Below are 25,620 nucleotides of genomic sequence, written 5' to 3'. Positions count from 1 at the left end.
CTGAATCCCTATATACTTTCTATAAAAGGCCTAAAAGAAAAGCAGACGGCCGATGGATCATCAAAATCAACCGCTCTTGCTATCAAACGGTACCTCTGTTCCGTGTGCGAACCCACACAATCTGCAGATTGTATCCAACCTTTTTTGCCTGTCGCTTGTTCATTATATGCTAAGACTTGATCGAATAATTATCATTTGTTCCCTGATTGACGCTGAGATATCGTCAGATATTGAATACATCTGACCACCACGCATCGGTAGCGCTGTACGTAGGCATAGCCATCAAACTATGTGATACAACCCCCACGTTGCCGCTGCCAAAGTCCTCGAGCCCGGTCATTTCATCCTTCCATGCTTTCCTCATGCCTTCAAAGACGTTGATAGCCCACGTAAACGCTTCGTCTTCCACTGTCCTGCAGGTGGGAGACCACAGAACACTGGCAGCTGTCAGTTGCTCAAAGACTGCAATGAGTTTGTCCAGGGTCGGAATCAGATCAAGCGTTTGCCTAACCCCAGAGCGCTACCAAGCAGTGTCATCCAGCGTGTTCAACTTGTGCAAGGATACCATGACCCGGACCAGCTCCGAGTGGCTGAACAGCGCCATGTCGCCATATAATCGGACGTCAGTTGTATAGAAAGTGCTGAGCCATGCTCTGACAGAATTTAGTTGCTCTTGGTGGACCTCAAATCTCTTCAGATCTGAATCAGTGGATTGATGTGAAGAACATAGGGACGACTCGAGAATGAGAAGCTCGGTGAAATGGTAGTGCTCAAGCACAGCGGCTATGGATCATGAATGTCAACGATACTCAAAATGCATGTCACTAGTAACATCCTAAGAACAGTAGAGTGCACTTACGGTGTGTGGATGCAGCCGGGCCGAGCTTCTCGCTGCCAATGATGGCTTGAAGCTGTGAGCGCAGGGTGGACGTATACAGTTCGCGCAACTCCTGATTTGGATTCGACCCCATCAGATTCATACTCTGTATTTGATTGATGATCAACTGCATGCGAACCAAAGCGACGAGGCTTTTGTCCTGGTCGAGGTCGGTTTGAGTGAGAAGACTGGCGTATTCGTCAAGAACAGTAGACCAACGCACCCCTTCTGGTCCCCTCGTGGCGTACGAGGCCCTGTAATTGTGCATATGTTATCAACGGAGCTCAAAGGGTATCTGGGAGTAGTCTGACATCACAGGAAACAATTAGGAGGCTGGAGAGATAACCCACATGGAAGTAATGAGGAAAGCACCTAGCACTGCTCTGCGTTCGTCGTTGGTTCTCTCCCGTCTACCACCTTCGGAGTGGGTATGCGTTCCCGGACTGCAGTATTCCTTCGGAGGAGCTTCCGTGGGAGGTATGTTCAGCCCCAAGTCATAGATCATAAGGATGATCAATTGCGAGAACAAGGAATTGTAAAACTTGTCCCTTCGCTGTAAATGTGACCTGCAACGATGAGCAACTGTGAAAGGCACATCGGGTTTCGACGGTTCCGGGCAACGAACCATCCCAGGGTAGCTATTAACCCGAGAAGAAGATCTAGATTCTTCTCTCGTTCTATAACTATCTTTTGAAATATCATCTCTCGGACCGTATCTCCGAGCGCCAGTCGTTGCTTGTTAGACCTGGATGTCACGCTCATGATGTTTAGCCATAGGAACGGATACGTCTCCTTAAGCTGCTGAGAGGAGACGTGTGGTGGTATATAGTGAAATGGGAAGAACAGCTGTCGTGTCGTTATTAGTCAACCCCAAACATTGGTATCAACGGTGACAGTGGGAAGTCTACAATGGTCTCTTCTCTGAACTTTCTCAGCGACTCTTCTGCCTCAGCTGGGGGTAGCCCGTCTGTTGAAGGAATCTCCCATCCCCCTGGTGAGCCAGACGCAGAGGGCCATTTCGCAATTGTCGTTGCAGGTGTTGGGATGGCGGCATCGGGAGTCGGGTTTTGTAATAACTCCGCATCGTCTTGGTCATCATCTTCATCTTCCTCGCAGCCATCCTCATCGATGGCGTCTCGGTCCGATTGCGCTGGCGGCAGACCTTTCTCGGCTCTCCGGAGCGAGACAAGATCATCGAGCTTTTCCTCGAGGCGTGTCACCCGATTTGAAGCCTGAGACCTGGGTTTGTGACGGCGCACAATTATGGAAGGTGTACACTCCTTCTTCAGGCGGAGACATCTGCAAGCCATCTCCGATTAGCTAAATTTCAACTATGAAGTACTTCTTGAATTTTCCAGCGGATAATACGGCGATGATAAGGTCATCGGAAGATACGCAAGAGACAATATTCCATGCACGAGGCTTCCCACATCGCTAAGCACGACGAATATAGATGGAAACTGACCTCTCACAGGGCGCACCATCCTCGCGGTAGATGCATTTGCACTTGACCTTGGCACAATCAGACACGCCTTAGAGCCCCGTCCGGCTGAGAATTCCGACACCAAGGACCGGTTCATGTTGTGAACCGGACTGACTAAAGTGACACGGCTCGACGCGATGTCAATTGGGGTTGGAAAAAGTGACAAGTAGATGGAATTGGCATAGAGCAGACGGATGGAACAGTTGGACGGCGGGTGCGACGGCGGCGGAACAGGGTCATATTTGTTGGGCCGGCCCTGCGGAACCGCACCAAATACATGCGCAGGTTGCGCCGCACTCAAACATCATCCTTCCCGTCTGACAACCCACTTCTAAGCGGACGTTTGAGTGGCATACATGGATACAGGGTCGTCTGGATACTCTCATTGGATCGCATACGGAGGTACGTACTAGCCGGAGCCGTGGCTGACGTGTGGCCGGCGGACCCGGCACGCGTGCCTGCTCCGGTTCAAAACATGTACGTACAAACTGCCAATGAGGAAGCTGTCGCAAGACAAGAGCAATCAGAATGGAGGCTCATAGAAGGAGATTATCTTCCAGTGGGAGGAAGAGTGACCATAAAGTCTCTCCATACATCACAAGATGTACTGCAGTACATTCGTCCGGGTCGATCGCAAGTCTACTTCTAAAATTCAAGCATTTCATATTCTTTTTACTCTCGTTTTCCTATTCATACACTTCAAACTCCTATTAAATCAAGTTCTTTGGCAATTACGCCCCACTAGCACGATCAAAATGCCTCCCGAACAGTCTCATGAATCTTCCGCAGAGCGTCGCCACCGACATCTCTCCGGTGCTGAGTGTGAAAACGCCGTCACGGGCTCCGATACTGTGCATCCATCCATCGGTGGTGTTGCTGATGACTTGGAGAAGACCACCAAGATTAAGACTGAGGACAATAGCCAAGAGTATGTCAGCGGAGTCAAACTTGGTCTGATCGTCATTTCGGTCTCCCTGGCTTGCTTCCTGACAGTGATGGATATTTCTGTCATCAGTACTGTAAGTATTCGACTATTCGTCGATTAAGTGTTCCATTTCGTCGCAGCGCAATAGCTAAGATACTGGTGTCGGCAGGCAATTCCCAAGATCACCGACGACTTCAAATCCCTGGTTGACGTTGGCTGGTATGGCAGTGCGTATAATCTGGGCAGGTAAGCTGAGGATTGCTTCGATCGGCGTTTCGCGACTTACACTGCCCTAGTGCGGCTCTTGTGCCTCTTACTGGCAAGATGTACAATCACTTCAACCTCAAGGTATGTGACTCCCGATGAATTGCTTTCTGCTTGCAACTACGAGTTCTGACGAAAGATTTGCAGTGGACATTCCTTGTCTTCTTCTTTGCCTTCGAAGTCGGCTCTGCACTTTGCGGAGCGGCACAGACCTCGGCAATGCTCATAGTCGGCCGAACCATTGCAGGACTAGGTGCCTCTGGCATCATCAACGGATCGTTTACGATCATCTCTGCTTCAGTCCCCCTGGAGAAGCGGCCGCCTCTTATTGGGACGTGCATGGGGATTTCCCAACTTGGCCAGGTGATAGGGCCCCTTATTGGAGGTGCCTTCACGACGGGCTACACTTGGCGATGGAGCTTCTACATCAACCTGCCCCTCGGGGCCATCGTTGCTGTTCCGTTGGTCATCATCCATATTCCTGAACAGGTGGCAAAGCAGAGGCCACTTCGCGTCCTCAAAGGCCTCCACCGTTTCCTGGACCTCATCGGCTTCGCCTTATTTGCTCCATCAGTCATTATGCTTCTTCTTGCCTTGCAATATGGGGGAAATCAGTTCCCATGGAAATCGTCCCAAGTTATCGGGCTTTTCTGCGGCGCGGGTCTCAACGCCGTTGTCTGGGCATTCTGGAACCGTCATAAGGGCAATGAAGGCCTCATTCCGACTTCCATGGTTAAGAGACGTGGTTAAGAGACGCATTGTCGCCATTAGCTCCCTCAACTATGGAATTTTCATGGCCGTGGTGTTTGGTGGTGTTTTCTACCTGCCGATCTACTTTCAAGCTATCAAAGAGAAGAGCGCTATGCTCAGCGGCGTTTATCTCATGCCGAACATCCTACCACAAATACTCACGACAATCTTGACTGGTCTTCTGGGTAAGACCCATATCCAAGCTTCATGCAGTCAGTCATCGCTAACATGCTTGACAGTCCCAAAGGTCGGCCGGATCCCGCCATTCGCTCTATTTGCGGCGGCTACAACAGCAATTGGCATCGGCCTTTACGGGACCTTTCAGCCGAACACTTCGACCGGGAAATGGATTGGATACCAGATCCTGGCCGGAGTCGGACAAGGCTTTGGCTTTCAAATGGTAAGCCAACTTAGATGTTCTAGACGACCCTCGCACCATGTGCTAACGGGTTAGCCGCTGATTGCCATCCAAAATGACACCAAGCCGGAGCATCTCGCTGAGGCAACATCCCTCCTCGTCTGGGCGCAGTATGTTGGCCCGACGATCTTCATCGTTGCTTACAACACTCTCTTTACCTCCAGCCTGCGCTCTGAAATTCCCAAGCACGCACCCAATGCGGATGTAGAGGCTATTGTTGCGGCTGGGGCTACGGAGTTCCGCAAGCTCGTGTCTGCTGAAGATCTCCCAGCTGTCCTGGTGGCGTATGCAAACGCCATTAATCATGTGTTTTTTTTGGTTGCGGCAGTCGGTGTCCTTGCTTTTCTGGCTGCCTTCGGGATGGGTTGGAGAGACATCAGGCAGAAGCCGGCTGCACCAGAGGCGAGCAAGGATGATGGATCCTCTATTCCTGCTTAAGCGTGTACTAAAGGTGTCTTATCAGTTCCAATATGAAGCTCCCACAGGCACACACGGTAGACTTTCAACTTTTCTTAACCAGTAGAAAGAATAATTAGTCCATCCATATCTCGGCACAAGATGCAATGTGACAGGCCATCGCAACATATCGCCGTCTATAAAATTTCAGTGAGAATCATTCGTGTGAAATGCCATGGGCAGAAGCCAATACTATCATACATCTTGGGCTCAAACCCTTCATGCTGTCTATAAGAAGGCCCAAAAGAACGCAGAAGGCCGATGGATCATCAAAAGCAACCGCTCGTACTATCGGAACAAGCCTCAACCATTCTACAGTCTTCATGATAATCCTTCCAGCAAAACAACAACGCAAGACTTGTCGTTCATACATCGATGAGATCCCATTACTTTCGAATAGCCGACCAAACTCCAATGAGACCTGCAAACGGCCAGGTGACCGCTACCTTGTCCCGAATAGACTTCCTTTCCTTCTCCTTGGTAACGTCAACCACAACCTTGTCATAAACATCCGGTAAACTCGTCGCACTATACCGCTCCCGGAGTCTCGTGTACCAGTCCTTGTCGTACATGTCCCAGAACTCCTTTTCCGTGTAGTAAGCATGTGAGTACAACACCTTGCGCCCGCCCAACTCCATGAGTTTTGCCTCCAGATCTCGGTTTTGCCGCATAAAACGGTCAATCTTCTTTGACGAATGGCCCCAGACTCCCACGTTAAGCATCGGCTGGGGTGCCTCCCCACCCGGCTCCGTCGTGTAAGGGTGAAAACTGGGGGCCTCAATGGCACGCAGAGGACACAGCCAGAGGGGCCAAATTTCCATGTTGTCTGCAACGTAGTCGATGAAATTTTGGACTGTTGAGTATGGTAATGACAAATCGTGCACCAGATACTGGAAAGTCATTCGACTGCCACCACCGAGGCCTGCTTTGTATAATGTCCGGGTATCCATGAGGCGGTTCATCACCCGCCGTGTTATGCGGTTGAAAGGGACGAAGCCAAAGTACTTGAACGCTAGCTCCCCCATCCAGAATGCGCCGCGATCATACCGGAAGAGATAGTCCTGCAGCGGCACATAATCCGGAGTTGGTACTGCATTTGTAATGCGTTTTCGCGCATGCAGATAGAACCACGGGTCCTTAGCTTTGCTGAAAGTTTGTGGCTTGTGTTTTACTGGCAAGTCGTCTGTGAGTTGGCCAGTTACCACCGCCGCGCTGGTTCTCGAAAACACCAATCCCTCAACATAGTCGTTGTGAGCCAAATTTGTCTCCCGTTGGATCGCAGCTATCGCATCCGGGATCCTCGAATACGGGTGATAAGTGACCTTGACAAACTTCTTCGCCGGCAGCAGCCGCAGCTCCAGTTTCGTGACGATGCCGAGCGTCCCCAGCCCCCCGGCCGCACCCTTGAACAGATCCGCATTTTCCGTCTTTGACGCATTGACGACCTCGCCGGTGGCCAGGATGATTTCCACCGCCAGCACCGTTTCATCAAAGTAACCGTACCGAAACGAGCTGCTCTCGCCGGCGGACCCGGCAAACCCGCCGCCGACGGTGATACCGGGGAACTCCATCACCACGGGCGGGACCATGCCGGCGCGGTAGGTCGCGGCGACGAGCTGGTCCATGGCGACGTTGGGCTCGACGATGGCGACGGCGGCCGCGGTGTCGATGTGCAGCACATGGCGCAGCTCGCTGATGTCGACGACGCGCTGGCCGTGGGCGGGACGGGTGCTGCTGGTGGAGCCGTGGAAGATGCGGAAGGGCTCCCGGCGCGAGTGGAAGTCCTTGACGATCTCCGAGATCCGCTTCACTGCGACGTTGTGATCGTTCATTCCGCCCAGTCAGGCAGCCAACGAGGGCCGGATATTACTGGATACTGGAACTGGAGATGTAACGATCTGGGGCAGCCGCAGAATGGAACTCTGCCGGACTGGTGCTGGGCCTCTTCAGCAGTACCGGGGGAAGAAGAAGAAAGTTGTCGCTTGGAGGTTGGAAGGTGTAACGAGGACTGTCGGAAGTTCAGGGCGACCCACTTTGAGCATCTTGCGGTCACCGTCATTGGCGTCAACGCGTGTTGGCGCCGATTCAGTCGTGGATGACTAACGGGTTGCTGGTGGTGAGTGTGCATAATCTTGACCCTAACCCTGCATAATTGTACAGATTGCACTAGTGCTTCAAACCCAGCAAGCGCCATGAACAGACCATTGGAACCCCTTAAATGGGTATTGTAGTCATTGGAAAAAGACTTCCGTTTTCATGTGACTTCCCTAAAGTTAGTTTGGAGTTGCGGTTGAGGACATGTGTGGCTGCTGCGATACCTCGATGCACCATGGTCCCTGGCGAATTTCTCACAAGGGTCAACCTCCGCAAGGCAATGAGGCAACTGTCTACTCTTAAAACTCATAGGCAGAAATGCTTCAAGAGGAGGGTTGTAGTCAAATCCGGATGCTTCTCGGGGGGACAAGAGCCCCCCACTCTCAAAGTTCTAGATCCCGCCTGTTCCACAGTCCGCTTCATTTGGCCCAGCAGTCGCCGGTTTCGCCTCTTGGATGGGCAGCCAGTGTTACGCAGAAACGCGCAATATCATCCTCGGCGTTACACAGCCATGCAGCCATCACCATTTTGAGGGTTGCAAACTTGTGGCTTTCCAAGCTTTGGCAAACACTGGAAAAGTCGCAGCCTATCCAGGCAGCATCAACATCGGATAGCGACTTGTTTGCCTACAATTAGTGCTTACAGCAGTCACATTTAACATTTCACCTGCAGTACCCCAAATTCAGAGCACCTCTGGTTATAAACATCCAGAGGCATAATGTCATGCCGTATTACGAGTCCATCGCCTATCGTGGTCAGCTTTTCGCCAAGCGGCACTGTAGTTGGGGTAACACGATAACACGCTGCAGGGAGCCGCGCCAGTGACGTAGCGGGCGAAAATGCCAGGATTGTCATTCGCGCCCTTCTATTACTTAAAACCCCGCGTATCACCAATTCGACATTCACAAGTTGACCCTTCAACAAACTTCAACGACTTTGAATTCCTGCGTCACTTCCACCGTATCACTTCACTTCAAAATGAGCGGTGAAGGCTATGTTCGCCCCTACATCCGCGATAGAGTCGTAATTACGGCTCAATGCCTATGCAAGGCACACACCTTCAAGGCTCAGACTTACAGGTCCAACCTGCCTCTGAAGGCCTCATGCTGTCACTGCAACTCATGTCGACACGTTTCGGGCGCGCTGTACACCGCGTGTGTCAAGTGGCCATCGCCTTCTGAGCACCTGGCCGATCTCAAGAAGTACTCTTACTCTGAGAGCATCGACCTTTACTCCTGCGGAACTTGTTCGGCACAAATGTTCTGTCTCGGCCCCGCCGTTGGAGACGTTCCTTGGGTGGTTACTGGCGCGCTTGAGAACGCCGAGGACTTGGTTCAGTACGCCAGCCACATGCACGTCGGAGACACCATCGATGGAGGAGCTTCGGTCTGGTTGCCCCGGTACGCGGACGGCGCGCCGGTCAAGCGGTGGAGAGAAGGCGCCGGGAAGAGTGAAGAGTTGCCGCTAGACTGGCCCGGCGCCAAAGCCTTGCCATCTGAGACTCTCAAAGCTGGCCCGACTCCCGACATCACGCCGTTCAGATGCCACTGTGGCGGTATCGACCTCAAGCTTAAAAGCGGCGCTGATCTCGGAGACTTCCCGGAAGAGGACCTTGACACTTGGTTCGTCGACAAAGAAACGCTGAAGTACCGCGGAAGTCTCGAATGCTGCGACTCTTGCCGACTCAGCTTTGGAGCGGACTTGATGGCGTGGACCTTTGCTCCCCTATCACACATTGAATTTGGCGGAGACAACCCACCAGACGCGGCCAAGTTTCCCAGGAACGTCAGCTATTTGAGGGATGCGGTCACGGCTAAGGACAAGGACCCACGCCTGGGTACTCTGGCGATGTATGAGAGCTCTCGCGACGTCCAGCGATACTTCTGCTCAAAGTGCTCGGCCAGCGTCTTTTACGCGGTCAACGACCGGCCCGGCATGGTGGATATCGCAGTCGGCCTGCTGCAGCATCCTAATGGGGCTCGTGCGGAAGGGCTGCTTAAGTGGCTTGACAAAGTTGGTTGGGCGCAGGATGTCGCGGGAGGATGGCGGGAGGGGCTTGCGAACACATCGAAGAGGCTTCTAAACGAGTGGACCGAGAAGACTCGAGGACCTGCCCCCTCAAGCCATTAGTTGCCAAAAGCTTCTGCTCACAATTCAACATATGGATCCATCTTTCTATCTAGTCATACTAGCCCTTTCGTCTCATCTTGAATCTCACAGAGTCTCGTGAACACTCGAGGCATATCACACATGACCCACCCAGTTCCACCGAGCTGCATAAGCCTCTCGCTCCTGGCACTCCGGCATCCACAACGGGATCCAGATCCCGCTTCGATCATCAACAGCGCCGATGGTTTAGTGGTAAAATTCTCCGTTGCCATCCAGCAGCGTCGGGGAGCCGGGGGTTCGATTCCCCCTCGGCGCAATCTTTTGCTTCATGGTAGATCAGGACGTTTCGGTTTGCTTTTTTGACCTGGCAGAGTGCAATCAAGATGACTGTTAGCAAGTACAGCTGTGTCTATGCTCCAAGCTTATTGCATGAGCAAGTGATTGTAGGTTAGATTATAAGCGAGTAGATATGATGCAGTAAGGTACCATTATAATTCTAGATGCTAAATGACCTGTATCCAAATTGAACTAGTCCGACCTTTCCTGAAAAAACACCTGTCCATCTATGTCCCAAACTGTGATGTGGAAGATAACGCGTTGCCCCAACTTAAGCAGTCTTCTTCTTCCACAGCTGCGACAGTGAAAACTTCTTCGGTACCCGAGCCAACCAGTACAGCCCCAAAGCAGCAAACAGATTGAAGACGATGTACACAAACATCAGCCCATAGTTGCGCCATCTCTCGTCATACGAGGCGGACGTCATAGCCAGGAACATGTCGGTATTGGCCAACGAGCAGAACTGGCAGGTATCAGTGCTTTCTGGGTTGTAGACCCTGCCGCCAGCAACCTGCATGTACGTCTCCATGTAAGCTCCGCAAGTGACATTGGCGGGCGGCGAGAACTGCAAAAGTTCCAGCGGCGAGCACTGCACGGCGTTGTGAGCGAGGCCGGTCGAGAGAAGGCCGTCGACGAGGTAGGTGAGTGGAGAGACTCGGTACATGAACTTCCAGAATGTGGGAAGAGAGCCCATCGGCACGATGACTCTGTTGGTGGTTAGCTCGGGCTTCGGGGTGGATCTTAGGGGAGACATGTCTACTTACCCGCAGAAGATGAGGCACATGGCGAACAGAAGAAGAGACAACGTAGCTCCAATCTCGGCTGTGGGTACACCGGCGACGACCATGTCCGCAAAAGTCGACTCAAAAAGCATGAACGCCCAGACAAGTAAGAACATCAAGCCTCCGCGCTCAGTCACCGCATCTGTGGGGATGGCGTTGCGGTACATTCCGACGAGGTAGTAGAAGGGGAAGAAGATGACGATCGCAGCCAGGGTGTTCCAGGGAAGCTCGACGATGATGTTGACCAGCATGAAGACGTACCACGAATACGCGCGCGAGGCTCGTTCTCTGGCTTCGTACTGCTCTCGCTGGAGGATGAAGTTGGGCATCGTCTGGTAGACGAGAAAGGCGAAGACGACTAGGAGCATGAAGATGGAGAACATCTGGCTTTGGAGGCCTTGCATCGTGAGTTCTGCCTTGTAGAATGAGACACCGATGAAGAGACTCTGTGATTGTGGTTAGCTATCGCGTCGATGCATCGGGTAATTGGAATACTCACTGTTCCGCCTGACAGAATCAACTTCGAGTAGATGTAGGAAGGCGTGCGCCAGTACTGCTGGAACACACGTCTGGTGCACATAGCCAACTGCGTAGAAAACGGCGTCGCGTAAGTCGACATCTCTTCGCTAGTCCCCAGAGATCCAGACGCAGGCGACTCCTTCTCCAGCCGTGCGAGCTCCCGCTGCACCTGGACAGACTCGTCGCTATCCTTCCACGTCTGATGCCAATCCCGCTCCGCCTTGGCACCCGGCGCCGCTCCGATGACCTTCAGCATCCACTCGGCGGGGTTCTCGTCCGGGCCGCAGGGGGTGGCCCCGTACTGCTCAAAGTAGCCTGTGAGCGTCCGGGAGTTCTCACCAATGTCGCCAAAGTAGACCGTTTTGCCGCCGTGGGCTAAGAGAAGAAGACGGTCGAATTGCTGGAAGAGAAGGGCGGAAGGCTGGTGAATGGTGCAGAGGATTGCTTGGCCGTTCTCGGAGAGCTTTCGGATGAGGGATGAGATGGACCAGGCCGTTTGGCTGTCGAGGCCTGAGGTGGGTTCGTCGAGGAAGAGGAGAAGGTCTGGTTTGGCGGCTAGCTCGACACCAATCGTAAGACGCTTTCGTTGTTCGACGTTGAGACCTGTCATGACGAGTTAGTCTTCAAAATGTTGGAACACGCAGGGTGAGGAAATCTTACCCTCGCCAGGAACGCCGACAATGGCATCCGCATAGGCCTCCATCTCCAAAAGCTCGATGACCTCCTCGACGTAGGCGTACTTCTCCTGCTTACTGATAGATGCAGGTTGTCGAAGCATTGCACTGAACTGCAGTGCCTCACGCACTGTCGATGTCTCGAGGTGGATGTCCTGTTGCTGGACATAGCCCGTCTTGCGTTGGAACGATTGATCTCTCGGTATTCCGTTTACCAGCATGTCTCCAGAAACGACGCCCATCGTGACTCGGTTTGCCAAAACATCAAGCAGGGTGGTCTTTCCAGCACCAGTAGATCCCTAACAGGCAATGTCAGCAATATTCGACGCACAATGATCAAAACTTCTTACCATCAATGCAGTAAGTGTACCAGGCTTGACCCATCCTGCAACGTGCGAAAGAATGCGTCGGTCCTCTCCTTTGATCGTGATGTCGTAGCAGACATCCTTCCAGTGGAAGACCGCCTGGTGCTGTTGGCGAGTCGGTTGTCTGGTCGCAGGGTGGTGCAGGGACGAAACCACCTCTTTCTCATTGCGATACACGCGATCAGACCGCCCAGTCTCCTCGTCAGACACCGCCTTTGAGGGAGTTGTGGACTTGTGCCCCTTGCGGAAAAGCAGCACTTCGCCCTTGGAGCGGTTTGTGGTGATGAACTCGGCTGCGACGAGGTAGACAGTGAAGAAGAAGATGATGTACCCAATGAGAATACCGAAGTTTCTAGCCTGAAGTTAGTGATGTTCTACTGACATTCCGCTCAAACGGTTTGCTTACCTCCACATGTGAGACTTGTAGTAGCTGAAATGAGCATTCATGTAAAAGTCGCCATCAACAAAGTCAGCCCCCGTCATGGCCCCAGCTACAGCACAAGCACGCTGAGACGGTGTCGCGTTCGGATAGGCCGGCACGTAGTCGGCGCAAGGGAATTGGCGTCCAGTGAACTCGTTCGCGACCAGGCTCTCGAAAGCGTAGGCGATGGGGTTGATGTAGTTGATCCAACGAAGCCAGCCCTTCATGCTGCTGGTCGGGAGGATGAAGCCGGTGTAGATGACCAAGGCCAGGATGAAGACCGCGGCTGGCGTCAGAGCTTGATGGATCGTCCTCGAGGTCTGGCCGATGGTGCGCAGGATCATGGACATGGAGAGGGTGGTGGTGAAGCCAAAAAGCAGGAAGATGAAGAATGCGTCTGCTTCCTGGCGGAGCTTGGCCATGAAGTAGAGCGGAATGTTGAAGGCGAGGGTTGAGAGGATCTTGCTGGGAAGGTCACAGATTGTAGAGGAGATGGCTTCCGAGAATGGGTGGTAGAGGGCGTATCGTGCGTGCTTCTCGACGATGGGTCTCTGCACGTAAAGTGTGAGGATCTAATAGCGTGTCAGGAAGTCCAGCTCATGGCGATTATGTGCATAAGTCTCACCTCGAGAGCACTGCTCAACCCGTTGAACAGAATGGCGAAGAAGATGAGGATGCAACGAGAGTTCATGCTCGATGCATCCGCTGGCAAGTCGAAGAAAATGCTGCCCAGCACGAGCGAGATTACAAGATTGCCGAGTACCGTCACAAAGAAGAACAGCTTGTCGCCAGAGAGTCGTTGATACCCACGCGTCATGCAGAGCCAGACTTGCATCGGCACGGAGATGGTGTACGGGGACCTCGAGGACCTGGCAGAAGATCAGTATGAGCACTTGGTAGGTCTTTGGAGCGGCGTTGGACTTACGTGAGAGACTGCTTGTGAGCCTTGCGAACTTCAGAGAACTTATTCACGCCTGAGCCATCCATGGGATACTGCTCCTCGAATGAGTGGATCTCCTCCATCAAACGAGCCCTCAGCTGGCTTCCCTTCCACACCGTCGCAAACTCGTCTGGGCTTCTGGGCACCCTATTCTCGAAGCCAGGTCTGACGGCCCGCTCGGCGGGGTTGGTGAGAGATGTGAGGAAGTCGGCGGTGGTCTGGCGGTCGGGGCAGGCGTAGCCCATTTCGACGAAGTAGTGCTTGGCGAGTTCCGTAGGACCGAAGTAGATCTGTCTGCCCTGGTAGAGAACAGAGACCTTGTCAAACACCTTCGTGTTGTCAGTATCATCATATTAGACACCGGTTTTCAGATACAAATACTTACATCGTATGCAGGCTGTGAAGCCTGATACATGGCCACGACGGCTGATGTCTTGGCGACATTAGTAGACAACCGCAGTGTTTTGGCAAATTCGAGAGCTGTAGCACTGTCCAGGCCTCTGGTGCTGTTGTCCCAACACTGTATCGGGCTCTGGCTGAGGGTGACCTCTGCAATGCTCACACGCTTGCGCTCGCCACCACTAACGCCTCTTACAAAGTCGTTGCCGACCTTAGTGTTGATGGTGTGAGAGATGCCAAAGACTGCCATAACGACGTCTCGGAGATGCTCGGCGTATCTCTGTCGACTTACACCCGGAAGGCGTTTCTTGGGTGTTCTGGCTAAGGCGGCAAAGAGAAGCGTCTGTCCAACCGTCATATGAGGGAAGTGGATGTCGGTTTCGGCCTGGTAGATGACTTCGCCTCGGAATGTCTTGTGCATCGTCTCCATCGGGATACCTGGGAAACCCATCGTCAGTTTTGTGTTAGTGGGTGGGAAAGATTAAAGCATACCTTGATAGCTGAGGTGTGAGTGCGACTCAAGATGCAGGCCGTTCGTCTCTCCAGCGATGGTCTTGAGGAGCGTCGAAACTCCGCTTCCTGGTCGTCCCAAAACCAGAAGCATCTCACCACTCTTGACAATACCATCAAACTCCCTCAAAATGTCAATTTTCTGCCTCCTGTTGCTGAAGAACTGCTTGATCATCATGGGGCCTTGGAGCAAGACGTTCAGAACATCTTTCTGGTAGTCCGTGTCGGTACCAAAGCCATGGACGCTCAAGTTGCGCCACGCGACGCCAGCTTCTAATCTGGGAAACTTTTCGGGGTCGTGGTCAGAGTGCTGGAGCAGGGATCGGGTCCACTTCTTGGCGTTGAAATGCTCGCGGCTGCTGGGGTCGAGAGAAGGATCCTTGGAAAGGAAGGGGTTGACGAAGGAGCTGTTCGGACGGGTGGACGTGCGGACAAGCTCTAAGCTGTAGCCGCGGACGAGCTCGTTGACACCATCATCGCTGACCTCGAGGTCTGTCTCGTCACTTTGATGGTGTTGTTCTTGAATCGTCTTCTCACGGAGAGTGTCGTTGGATGACGCTGACCTAACGTCCATATGAGGACTGGCTAGGTGTTGGTCCATGACTGTGGATGTCTGTGAACCTTCGGCAAGAGTTTCTGAAATGAGTGGAAAGAAGACAGCTTGGAGGATTGAGAAATTCGACCTTTCCCTTATATCGGCTTTTACAGTTTGTTGCCTTTGGGGACACCTCTTTGACTGCCGTACTGGCAAATTTTTGAATGTGACCAGGATGGCTCACAGAGAAACCTCCGTGACCACCTAAGGAGTATATGAAGATTATGAATAGTTAACGGAGAAAGGCCTTGGGGAAAGAAAAGGTCATCCGCAGAGGAATCTGACAGAAGTAGCGCAGGGTTCGCATTAGTACCTTCAACTCCCACCACCATAAGCAAGGGTAAGAGATATTTACGAGCATGTGAAATTGTTTCTTGACACATTGGAGACGCCATTGATGCATGCCACGAGGAAAATACAGGGTCTCGTAACTTCGCCAATCTTGATACCGAGCCATATCACCATCACCTCGCCCGAGCTGACGATACATGTGCCTGGTGTGCGAGTCGAACATGCCTCCAAGTTGCCTGAAAGCCTGCAAAAACTCTCCGACATGCAGCCCACGTTTGCCAAACAAGACAGCTCGGCTCCGAAAGATCTTGAGCCGCAGATAGCACCCACCGGAGCCTCGCCCATTCGTCCAGACGCGATGTTGGCGCGATGATCAGGGGGCCCGCCCAACGGTTTTATTGACACCGCCGGGCGCCCGGGCTTACCGAATGCGGCAGTTCGGCGCCGAGCACCACACCATCACCGCTCCACGAAGAGGGCCGAACCTTCAGACGAGCTCCACCCCCTTAAACCAAAAAACATCAGAGCTCCCAGCTTTGTGTTTGCGGTTCTTCGCCAGTCCATCCTCGTCGCCGAGTTCTTACACATTCTGTTTACTGTTTTTGGCTACTTACGGGTTGTCTGAAAAGGTCGGCCGAGCATGGCTGACAGGCCTGAATCTAGCCCCAGCCCCGCTGCGGGTGCCCGAATCCACAAGTCCTGTGATGCCTGCAAGGCGCGCAAGGTCCGCTGCCCCAGTATGTTTCCTCGGCCGACTCTCACTGCACCAAAGGGTGTAGCTCGACTGGAAGATCTTGTGCTAACATTTTTTTGGCAGGCTCTGGGCCACCGGGTCCTTGTGCAAACTGTGTGGTAATTACACTGTAGTCATGCGTGTTTCCTGAATCTTGCTTGCTGACACTCATTGAACCGGGAAGCGACGGAAAGCAGATTGCCGTTTCAGCGTGAGAAGACTTGCTCACAGACGAAATGGTAAGTCTTTCGATTTCTCCTTCACTATATCATCGAGATGATTTTGATGATTATCGTTGTTGAAAACGTCGCTTGGCGTTGGGTCTCCATGCTGACTGTTTTCCCGTAGTTGCGGGCCAACTCTTGCCAACAAACTACTCTACGGTCGGGCAACAAGCCCCAGCTGCCCCCGATGCGAAGGCAGTCCTTGATCTCTCGACTGCCACCACTGGTGAACATAAGTCAGTTTCATCTCCTTTAGGCTCGCCGCCGCCAAAATCTCCTCCACATCGCATTCAAGAGCTGTACGTCGACCGGGCTCTCACGAGAGCACGGCGGCCGCCGACAGCCAACAGCAAGAACTCGGAAGACTTAGTCTTTGTGCCTGTATGTAACATCGCCCTTCTTTCGCGACCACGTACTGAACCGATTCTAGCGCAACGGCATTTTCGGTACAAACAACATTCAAGGATCAATCACGAAGCCAGTCGTCACTAACTTCAACAGGTGGCCGCAACAGCTTGACCTTCTTCTCAGACAGCAGACTACTTTCGCTTTCAACTCGACTACGCAACAATAAGGTCAATGAACTTGTTGGCAGGATATCGACGATCGTCAATGGCCGATTAAGGCGGGCTGACTCGACCGCCAACACCCGCCGAATGCCACAGCCTGAGTCGGTCACGGACAGTACCAAAACATCCTTGTACATCCGAAGTAAGATCTTTCAGTATAGATATGAGAGCAGAAGGCTGATTTTCGCCAGTGTACTTCGAGCGCGTGCACCCTGTGTTCCCCTTTCTAGATAAGGCGCTGTTTGAGGCGACAGTGAATGGGCCCAACTTCCTCACACTTCTCGAGCGAAGCAAGCCCTGGTCATGTCTGTATCACACCATTCTTGCACTGGGATCACAGTATGCGGATGGCGGAACATTCGAGGCAGGAAAGGGCGAATCGTGGAGGCTGTTCTCGGTCGCCCTCGGCGGCTTCTCAGACCTTCTGCTTCTTCCCGATTCACTCACCATACTACAAGCTTTGACGGCAATGTCAGTTTACGGGTTGGGCATCTGTGGACTGGCCGTGGAACCGGTTATCATGTCCGAAGCAGCAAGACGAGCCCAGATCATGTCGACCAACAACTTCACAGGGACAGCTGCTGTCGCGTATCAGAAGGCCTTCTGGATTTTGTACACCATTGAGAAGATTACCAGTTTTCACTTTGGAAGGAGTTCGGTAAGTGTGTATTTCTAGAACAACTGATACATGCTGACTCTCGACAGAGCTTCGTTGACAGCGACATCTTCTGTCCTATTCCCCTTGTCCCTGAGGCAACGGTGGGTGACTTCAACTGGTTCTTGCATTTCATACGATTCGGACGCCTATTATCACGCGCGTACACCTCGCTTTTCTCAGTAGGCGTTTCGGGCAACTCCAACTCGTACTACCTCGATGTTATTAGCCAGCTGACAGATGAGCTGGAAGAATGGAGGTCCTCGTTGCCTGACAACGGATTCAAGCCGGATGGGCTTGTCCGCCCACAGGTTCTCCTGACACCCTTGGCCAGAGCTCTCTCTCTGATAGTTCACTACCTATACAGCAGCCTTTTACTGACATTGTCGAGAACAACCTTGGTATATCTCCAAAGTACAGAGGATGCGTCGGTCTTGGCGAGGAAGAACTCCAACATGAAAGCAATTCTCGGGGCATCTCGGTCTATCTTGGAGTTGACGACTATGATTGAAGTCGAGCCGTACACGGTGACTTGGTAGGCAAGCTCGATCCTCCTTTGATCAGATTGCTGACTGTGGACTGCAGGGTTATTGCGGGAATTCCGATAACGGCACTTTTCGTATTGTTTGACATCGTCGTTCACGACCCGCGCCAACCGGAAGTGGCTTCTAACCTAGCTCTGCTCGACATGGCTGCTGGTCACTTCAGCAGAATCGAATACGCAAGTGGCGGGACCCTGCCAGGCTCGCTCATCGCCGAATTCGCCAAGATCGCGAGGGACTACGTGAATGAGATTCAACATGGCGACATCAGAATATCTGGCCTCGCGCGCTCATCCACGGCGGCGCAAGACTTGGGCACACCTCTCACCAGACCGCCGTCCAGCAGGAATAACATGAAACCCATGGAAATGACGCTGGACCTATCAAATGTGAGTCACATTGTAGGGTATTTTTTGATGAATCCTTTCTGACTAAAACTGGGTTATAGACCATGCCTGGCGACGCTTTCACGACCACTGCGATGACCATGCCGTCAAGCTTTGCGGACTTTTCCTTCGACAACGGCCTTGATCAAGTCTCACCCGGCGCATTGATGGGAACGGACGTGATGGGAATTTTTAGCTACTTTCTGCCGGACTTGGATCCCATGTTCTATCAGGGACTTTCTGCAGAGTATGACTTCTCTCAAGGGGGACCTATAAATATGGACAAGTGAGGGGTGAAAAGTCCGCACCGTCTACGATGAGCATGTATTTCAGTTGTCGATACCCCAAATATTCTCCGCATCTTCCACATGGATCTGATTAACGAATTTGTTTTGTATTACTTAGCCAATGCATCTTTCTTCCGCTGCAATTCCCTTTTCGTTTTCCTGAATCAATCACGATAGCTCGTAGCGTGACTCGACATTTCTGCCCGCTGTACAACATGATCACAAATCGTGCACAACTCTCAAATTCCGCAATGTAACCTCCCATCCCGTCCGTTGCCAAGGATCTTCCGCCCCTCTAATTGTCGAATCAGGGCTAGCGAATCCCACAAAAAAGAGGATAATCTGCACAAGTCGCCTGACCCCTGCCCAATTTACTCCGAAAGATGCACAAATCGCAGTGCAACGTCATTCGTCCGGATCGTTTGAGAGTGCGAAAGTCCGTCTCGACAAAAAAACGGACGAGAAAAGGTCACATCAACACAGTCAAGAAAGATTGAGAAAAGCAGTCTCAAAAGGGAAAATACACAAGCAAAAAAAGGAACCAGCGTTCATGGCATCCGAAAGCCCAGTCTCGCGACAAAACAGCAACGCGACACCCGGAAAGGGCCCGCACGTCTTGGCCTGCGTTTTCTGCCATCAGCGCAAAATCAAGTGCGACCGAAAGTCCCCCTGCGCCAACTGCATCAAGGTTTGTCAGCGGGCAGTCCTGCCGATGGAGCCGGATCCAGTGTGCTGATGCGAGATGGTGTTTTTCCCCCTAGGCCGACCAACCGTGTATTCCCTCCACGCGGGCGCCCGCGGGAGCGGGTAGGAGACGCGTAGTTAAGGACTTATTGGAGAGACTCAATCAGTGCGAGTCGCTTCTGAGCCAGGTCGCGCCGCGCGATGTGGAAGGACGCCCATTCACGAGCGAGACGCCCCCAGCGTTCCGCGATGTAATGACGACGGCGTCGGCGGCGGCGGCGGATAGTCCGTCGATGATGTCGTACGTGAGCTACGAGGAAGCTCGCAAGCAGCCGGACCAGAGGCCCACTGGCAAGATTGTTGTCGATGAGGGACGTCGCACGTTTATGGACAGCCCCCTCCGTTCTAATGTCGTTGACCATGTGAGTTCTCGTCTGTCAAGGGATGAATCGCGCAAGTCTCATGCATTCACAGTTGCAATTCTCGAAGCTCAGTCTCAATGATCAACCCGATGAGAGTACTGGCGCCTCGAACACCCCCTCAGTAGCTAACACTACTGAGGATGGCAGCCTAGACAGCCGGGAGTCCATGGACTTTGACATCCTGGCCCTCGGCGCGGTTGAGATGCTTCGCCTATGGCAGGTCTTCTTGGAACGGGTGAATCCGATGACTAAAGTCATTCACGTTCCCAGTTTAGAACCGCTCGTATTCGAGGCTGCAACAGATCACGGCAATGTGGCCCCTGACTTTGAGGCCCTACTCTGTTCTATTAACGTCCTAGCAATCATGGCTTTATCCGAGGCCGAGTCTGAACAGATTCTGAACGTTCCGAAGAACGCAGCTCTAAGGAAAGCCAACCTTGCTCTGAAAAAGGCAGTATCTAAAGTCGACTTTCTCCGTAAATACAACCTTACCATATTACAATGTCTAGTCTTATACTTGGTAAGAGTCCTGAGGATGAGGCAAGAATCCTTCCCATTGACATCGCACTAGGTATCGCTCCAGGGACAGTTCGATCGCCACGCGTCATGGATCCTGACAGGGATGCTCGTCAGGATAGCCCAGAGAATGGGACTTCATCGCGACGGAGAGCTAATCAGCCTTACACCCTTCGAGACCGAGATGCGCAGACGGATATGGTGGCAAATCATCATGCTCGAAACCAAATACGCTGTTCTCGCAGGATTCTGCGATACTCTACTGCCGCCAAATTGGGACACGAAGCTCCCGAGTAATCTCAACGACGCGGACCTTCTGCCTGGGTCCTTAGAGCCTTTGAGGTCCCGAGAAGGCGCCACTGAAATGGCATTCTGCCTAATGCTGTACGAATCGCGGCATTTCTTCTGCGAGAACCCCGTCCCGGAATTCGAATCGGTCGTCTTGGGCCAGGGAGATCTGAATGCGGATAGATCAAAGGCTATCGAGGGGCCGCAATCCCTGGACAAGTACCGTGTGATAGTAGACCAGCTCGAAGAACGACTCATCGTGGCCGAGAAGCGATATTGTAACCCAACCATTGGAGGGATACACGTCTTGGCCTGCAAACTTCGACCTCTCGTAGCCCAGCGGATGCGCGACATGATAGCCCACGCTCGAGAACCCTGGAAGGAGGACGCGGATAGCCTAGCTGGCCAGCAATCATTATTCAGGCTCTGGGTCATCCACTTCGAGAGTGACCTAAACTGGTACGATACAATCGACGACCGGTTCCGGTGGTACCCCAAACTTCACCTCCAAGCAGACGCATTTTCTGTCATGATCGAGTTGTTGCAGTGGCAGCCGGTGGGAACTTTGGTCGATAGGGCGTGGAAAGCCATCGACAGAGTCTACTTTTACCACGCGGAGCTCTATGATCTCAGCAAGCGGGAGAACGTGCAGCGAGCGGAGAACTTGTTGGCTGGATGGCAAAGACGCGAGCTGGCGTTCCGCAACGTTGGCCAGAGCATCGAGACACCAGTTGTGATCGAGAGGCTTCGGGGCAGTGGCAACTTCCCAGCAAGCAAGGCGGAATCCTTTCCGGAGTCGTTTCCAACCGCCACAGCAGACTCTACCTTATTTCCCGGGCTTCATAACGCTGGGTTTGAGGGTTTCGATGGGAACGTGCTCCTCAACACGGACGCGGCCTCGTTCTTTTGGGATGGCGCAGGGGAACATCACGCGCATTAGACATATTCTTTGGAGTTTGCGGTGTACCAAATTCACTTTTGAAGCTTACTAGTCTCATGTAGAAAGAAGCGCAACTCTCCCAGTCTCTTCTCAAGAATCTTTTCTTTCCTTTCGTGATTCCAGCGAGAATCTCTCTCAACGCGCGACCGGCTTCAGGTACACGTTGAGAGGGACCCGATCCCAGAGTCCATAAGCTCTCTGCCGCTTGATCCAATCTCCGTTTCCTGGGGCTAAAGCCATATCGAAGTCAAAGATAACCCTGGCTAGAACCATTCTCATTTCGGAATATGCCAAACTACACAAACTTCAGCAATAGCACTACGTTCGAGGTTGCAGAGGGACACTTACTTGCGGCCAATACAGTTGCGAGGTCCCACGCTAAACGCCTGCAGAGAGTCAAGACGGTTCACATTTGTCTTCTCACTCTCCAAAAAGCGCTCAGGATCAAACTTCCATGGATCTGGCCAGTTATCGGGGCTGTGGTTTGAGGACCACTGTTGGATCTCAACAAGTGTCTGTCTATCGTTAGTCGTCTATGATTTCGATTCGGGTTTGGATTTCTTACGCCCTCAGGGATGTGTTGTCCACCAATTCGACACCCGCCCTCTGGCGCCTCTCGGATGATACCTGAGGTCACCGGTGGATAGAGCCTGAGTGACTCGTTGAGTACCGCTAACATGTACGACAGCTTGCTGACTGAGCCAATGTTGATCTCGCTTGAATCTTTGAAGGCAGATCGGACTTCCTTCTTGAGCTTCTCGTATACTTCTGGATGGGTGAGTAGGAGATATGTGGTGCCTGACAGAGTGGTCGCGGTTGTCTCTGAGCCTGCTAGGACCAGAATGAGTGCGTTCGCAGAGAGTTGGTCGAAAGACAGGTTCTTTGGGTAAGTAATTGGTCAGCTTCTGTCTCATGTAATCAGCGGGCCTGAATAACACTTACCCACTCCTTTCGCCTCTTCAAAAGTCCCTCGAACAAATCATTCCGATCGTCAGTCATGCTCATTCTGTTCTGCATCATTTCGTCGGTGTTCTCCCTCACTTGGCTCATAGCCTTCATTCCACCCATCTTGAATAAGGCCTGCACAACAAAGTTCAAGCCTATGTACTTTACGGAAGTCATGACTGAGCCGAAGCGGATCGCTCCGAAAATGAAGGCCACCCAAGGATGATAGTCAGCGCGTTCGAGACATTGGAATGATTGCCCGAAGATGAGGTCGCCCGCAACGTCGAAGGTTGTCCAGTTATACCAGCCCGCCATGTTCTGAGGGCTTGTTCCATCGTCGGCGAACTCTTTCAGTCTATCAGACAGTTTGTCAATGTACTTGATAATCATGCCCTCCTGTTCTCTCATGGAGGCGTCCGAGAAGCCGTGAGCCAGCGCTCGTCGCAATCGCTGGTGCTCCTCTCGATCGGCATTGATGATGCTTTTGGGCAGTTCTTCCACAGTCTCTGAAAAGATTTTGGATTTGTTCATCTCAGTTGATCCTTTGCTGCTGGGTTGGAAACCGTAAATCTCCTTCCACGCATCTGGCTGTGTGAAGGACAGGTGGTTCGGGCTGATCCGAACGACGGGCCCGTACCGGTCATGCAGCTTTTGAGTGAGAAAAGCCTGTTTTCCGATGGCATTTTGGAACGCCCAGGGCAAAGAACTAGCACGCTGCAGTAGAGGTCCAGGATAGTCGCGGAGGGGATGAAAGAAAACGTTGTATCCTGCCTGAAGCAATTGCCAAAGGACAGCCTGTCAACAGCTGGTTAGAGAGCTCGCCCATCAGCCTCTCAATGCCACCCGATTGCGTCACTTACTGTGACAAGAATGATTTTCAAGATCGGTACGTAGTGCTCCGCGAGCGCGCCCGTGAGATCGGCTGCCTTCAACATCGTGAGTATCAGTGTGTAATGTGTAGCGACCCCGCCTGAATGGTGATGAAGGTGAAAACTCTCGAGAAATTATATAGCGAACGCGTGTTCGCCCAAGTCTCCCAACAAACACACCTCTGCCTCCCGGAACTGCACCTAATTCGTCTGTAGATGGGATGGACTGCTCAATGCACAGGGAGTATAGGCTCTTGGGATGGGCGTTTCGGTGTATTCAGTCACTCCGGACCAATCCCGTCCGTCGATTTACTAACATTCATGCATGCAGGAACCATATTAAAACGCGGGACGAGCTCGGATGGTAGATCCCGTGGCATTTCTCCGCACGTACGTCGCACTCTTCCAGCAAGTGCCGCCGTTACGAGCCTCGCAGCGTGGCTGCAATTTACGCAGGGCAGCAGCTAGGTCATCCTTGGCAGTTCAAAGCGAACACGGATTTGTGGGACCTGAGTCGCCAGCATGTTGTATGACGATTGATGAGCCACATGCGATTTTGACGATGATATTGTGGACAGCATCATCAACGTCGCAGCGAGATCATGACCTTCACCGCCGCTAATCAAATGAGATTTCTAGAGTTATCGATATGAAGACTCCTAGACAGGACATCCTCTTGGGAAGCGGCAAAGCATTCGATTCAGTGGCAAATTAAGCGGCTTGCGCGTGTCAATGGAGCGGTGAGCGAGGTTTTGAGCACTTCCCAGGGATTTCTTCCACATTCCAAGACGCAGGTGTCATCGCCTGACAGCTTACTGGTTCATGGGATTCGGACGCGTCATACCTTGTTTAACCGGCTGGCAGCAAACAAAAGGCACTTAGAACGTTACTTGCAAATCTCTCGCCCGTGATAGGCTGCATCCGCCGTTATTAGAGTGCATTCACTCGCTTCCAATTGAGAAGTGTTTGTTGATTCAGATGTGCATGAGATAGAGACGTATCAATAGACAGGCATATGATTGGCCCACGGCTGATTCGTGTAACCTCGTCGATCATCATCATTGAGTTAGTGTAATGAAACACGATCGGTGAACAGCATTGACTGTTTTGCACTATGAACACTGCATGAGGAGTATGCAGAGTTTGTGAATGAAAACAAAAAGCCAAGCATAATTATGTTGAAGGATTGAAGAAGGCGAAAATGTCCATCAGCTAACTCAGAACCTTTGCAAAGATGAGAGTCATGCCTAAGACCAGCCTGGCTGTCTCTATCCCAACACTGCAAGACGCAATAGCGGACAGTCCCGATCAACGCGTGGGAGATCAGACGATGGTGTGCTTTCAGCGGAGAAAGGCTCTAGGCAGTATAGCACTCAAGAGTCTGATCATGAGAAGGCAACCCTTCAACTATGGTCATTGCGTTGACACAATTGAATCGCTTATTCACAGCGATTGGGCAGGGCATGTTTATAAGGCTCAAAGGGTCGCTTCGATGAGACGGCAAACAACTCAGTTTGAAACTTTGGGTTGATTGGTGCTCTCATTAAGCCTGGTCTGAACAGGACCGACAATGGGTTTGTCGGTTACTGTACATACAACCTCTTCGTCGAAAATGCGAGTCTCCATAAATACTCGAAGCTTGTTTAGATCCGAGTACGCGGACATTAAGTGCGACGGATGAGGTCATTGGGTGGCATTCCGGTACGCGACGGTCCAGCGGCACGCCATCCGGCGGGTTTTCCGGGGGTGAATGCGGGGTTTCGCACTCATTTGCGTTTGCCTTACCTGAAACCCCTATCAGTGCGCGATTTATTACCTCTCTATACTACTTTTACCTATTCGTATATACTAACGCTAAAAACGCGTTAATTAACGCTAATTATTATGAATTATTATATAAATTAATTATTAATAACTTTAGAAGAGCTTTCTTTTACTAGAATCTATAAATTAATACTCTACTTATTTTTATAAAGTTAACTCTTCTTAAGTATATATCTTAGAACGTTAAAGTAAGTAAAACTATTACTAAATATATTAATTTAAGACTTATAATATTATTATTATCTATCTTATTAGTATTATTAGTAAATTAATATATATTATTATAAAATCTAAATATAAATTAACTATTAATATTATTAATAAGCCTCTTTTTATAGTATAATATTTATATAACTATATTCTATCTCTTAGTAGTAAAGTACTTTAATTATATTAATACTAAAGATCTTATTACTAAACCTATCTAAAAATATAAAGTATATATAATATAGCCCTCTTATTATTTATTCTCTTTATTAGTACTATATTTAATTAAAATTATATTAATATTATAGAGTAAATAATACT

General features: G+C 51.6%; 8 protein-coding genes across 8 annotated transcripts; 4 read left to right on the top strand and 4 right to left on the bottom strand.

Annotated features, from left to right (window-relative positions):
- Positions 1 to 223: 223 nt before the first annotated feature.
- On the bottom strand, positions 224 to 2,187 carry CGCS363_v003416 (uncharacterized protein; the record flags this gene model as incomplete). The annotated part of the gene is made up of 5 exons (XM_036635265.1): positions 224 to 437; positions 525 to 783; positions 860 to 1,131; positions 1,503 to 1,723; positions 1,786 to 2,187. The coding sequence occupies 5 exons, from the start codon at positions 2,185 to 2,187 to the stop codon at positions 224 to 226; spliced, it is 1,368 nt and encodes a 455-aa protein (XP_036499965.1).
- Positions 2,188 to 3,115: 928 nt separating this feature from the next.
- mlcE-2 (Efflux pump mlcE) lies at positions 3,116 to 4,299 on the top strand (the record flags this gene model as incomplete). Its single annotated transcript, XM_036635264.1, has 4 exons — positions 3,116 to 3,379; positions 3,455 to 3,531; positions 3,582 to 3,633; positions 3,697 to 4,299. The coding sequence occupies 4 exons, from the start codon at positions 3,116 to 3,118 to the stop codon at positions 4,297 to 4,299; spliced, it is 996 nt and encodes a 331-aa protein (XP_036499193.1).
- A 1,260-nt stretch (positions 4,300 to 5,559) lies between these two features.
- On the bottom strand, positions 5,560 to 7,005 carry CGCS363_v003414 (Delta(24)-sterol reductase; the record flags this gene model as incomplete). Its single annotated transcript, XM_036635263.1, has 1 exon — positions 5,560 to 7,005. One exon carries the CDS (start codon positions 7,003 to 7,005, stop codon positions 5,560 to 5,562), a length of 1,446 nt encoding a protein of 481 aa, XP_036499192.1.
- A 1,240-nt stretch (positions 7,006 to 8,245) lies between these two features.
- On the top strand, positions 8,246 to 9,397 carry CGCS363_v003413 (uncharacterized protein; the record flags this gene model as incomplete). Its single annotated transcript, XM_036635262.1, has 1 exon — positions 8,246 to 9,397. One exon carries the CDS (start codon positions 8,246 to 8,248, stop codon positions 9,395 to 9,397), a length of 1,152 nt encoding a protein of 383 aa, XP_036499964.1.
- A 586-nt stretch (positions 9,398 to 9,983) lies between these two features.
- On the bottom strand, positions 9,984 to 14,923 carry ZRA1-6 (ZEB2-regulated ABC transporter 1; the record flags this gene model as incomplete). Its single annotated transcript, XM_036635261.1, has 10 exons — positions 9,984 to 10,419; positions 10,477 to 10,940; positions 10,994 to 11,616; positions 11,674 to 11,986; positions 12,038 to 12,404; positions 12,459 to 13,045; positions 13,099 to 13,342; positions 13,399 to 13,742; positions 13,799 to 14,250; positions 14,305 to 14,923. The coding sequence occupies 10 exons, from the start codon at positions 14,921 to 14,923 to the stop codon at positions 9,984 to 9,986; spliced, it is 4,449 nt and encodes a 1,482-aa protein (XP_036499963.1).
- Positions 14,924 to 15,848: 925 nt separating this feature from the next.
- CGCS363_v003411 (putative transcriptional regulatory protein) lies at positions 15,849 to 18,607 on the top strand (the record flags this gene model as incomplete). The annotated part of the gene is made up of 8 exons (XM_036635260.1): positions 15,849 to 15,945; positions 16,290 to 16,546; positions 16,596 to 16,611; positions 16,667 to 16,876; positions 16,926 to 17,392; positions 17,440 to 17,924; positions 17,975 to 18,320; positions 18,380 to 18,607. 8 exons carry the CDS (start codon positions 15,849 to 15,851, stop codon positions 18,605 to 18,607), a joined length of 2,106 nt encoding a protein of 701 aa, XP_036499962.1.
- Positions 18,608 to 19,154: 547 nt separating this feature from the next.
- On the top strand, positions 19,155 to 21,454 carry vrtR1-0 (Transcription factor vrtR1; the record flags this gene model as incomplete). The annotated part of the gene is made up of 4 exons (XM_036635259.1): positions 19,155 to 19,292; positions 19,366 to 19,710; positions 19,763 to 20,230; positions 20,282 to 21,454. 4 exons carry the CDS (start codon positions 19,155 to 19,157, stop codon positions 21,452 to 21,454), a joined length of 2,124 nt encoding a protein of 707 aa, XP_036499961.1.
- Positions 21,455 to 21,589: 135 nt separating this feature from the next.
- On the bottom strand, positions 21,590 to 23,334 carry PbP450-1-1 (Cytochrome P450 monooxygenase 1; the record flags this gene model as incomplete). Its single annotated transcript, XM_036635258.1, has 5 exons — positions 21,590 to 21,749; positions 21,803 to 21,969; positions 22,020 to 22,334; positions 22,397 to 23,194; positions 23,260 to 23,334. 5 exons carry the CDS (start codon positions 23,332 to 23,334, stop codon positions 21,590 to 21,592), a joined length of 1,515 nt encoding a protein of 504 aa, XP_036498978.1.
- Between the last annotated feature and the right edge of the window lie 2,286 nt (positions 23,335 to 25,620).

This window comes from Colletotrichum siamense (assembly GCF_013390195.1).
Source record: "Colletotrichum siamense strain Cg363 chromosome Unknown KSG_Cg363_contig02, whole genome shotgun sequence".
In the NCBI taxonomy this organism is placed as follows: domain Eukaryota; kingdom Fungi; phylum Ascomycota; class Sordariomycetes; order Glomerellales; family Glomerellaceae; genus Colletotrichum; species Colletotrichum siamense.
The sequence above is the reverse complement of the archived record's forward strand: the minus strand, read 5'-3'. Positions and strand labels throughout refer to the sequence as shown.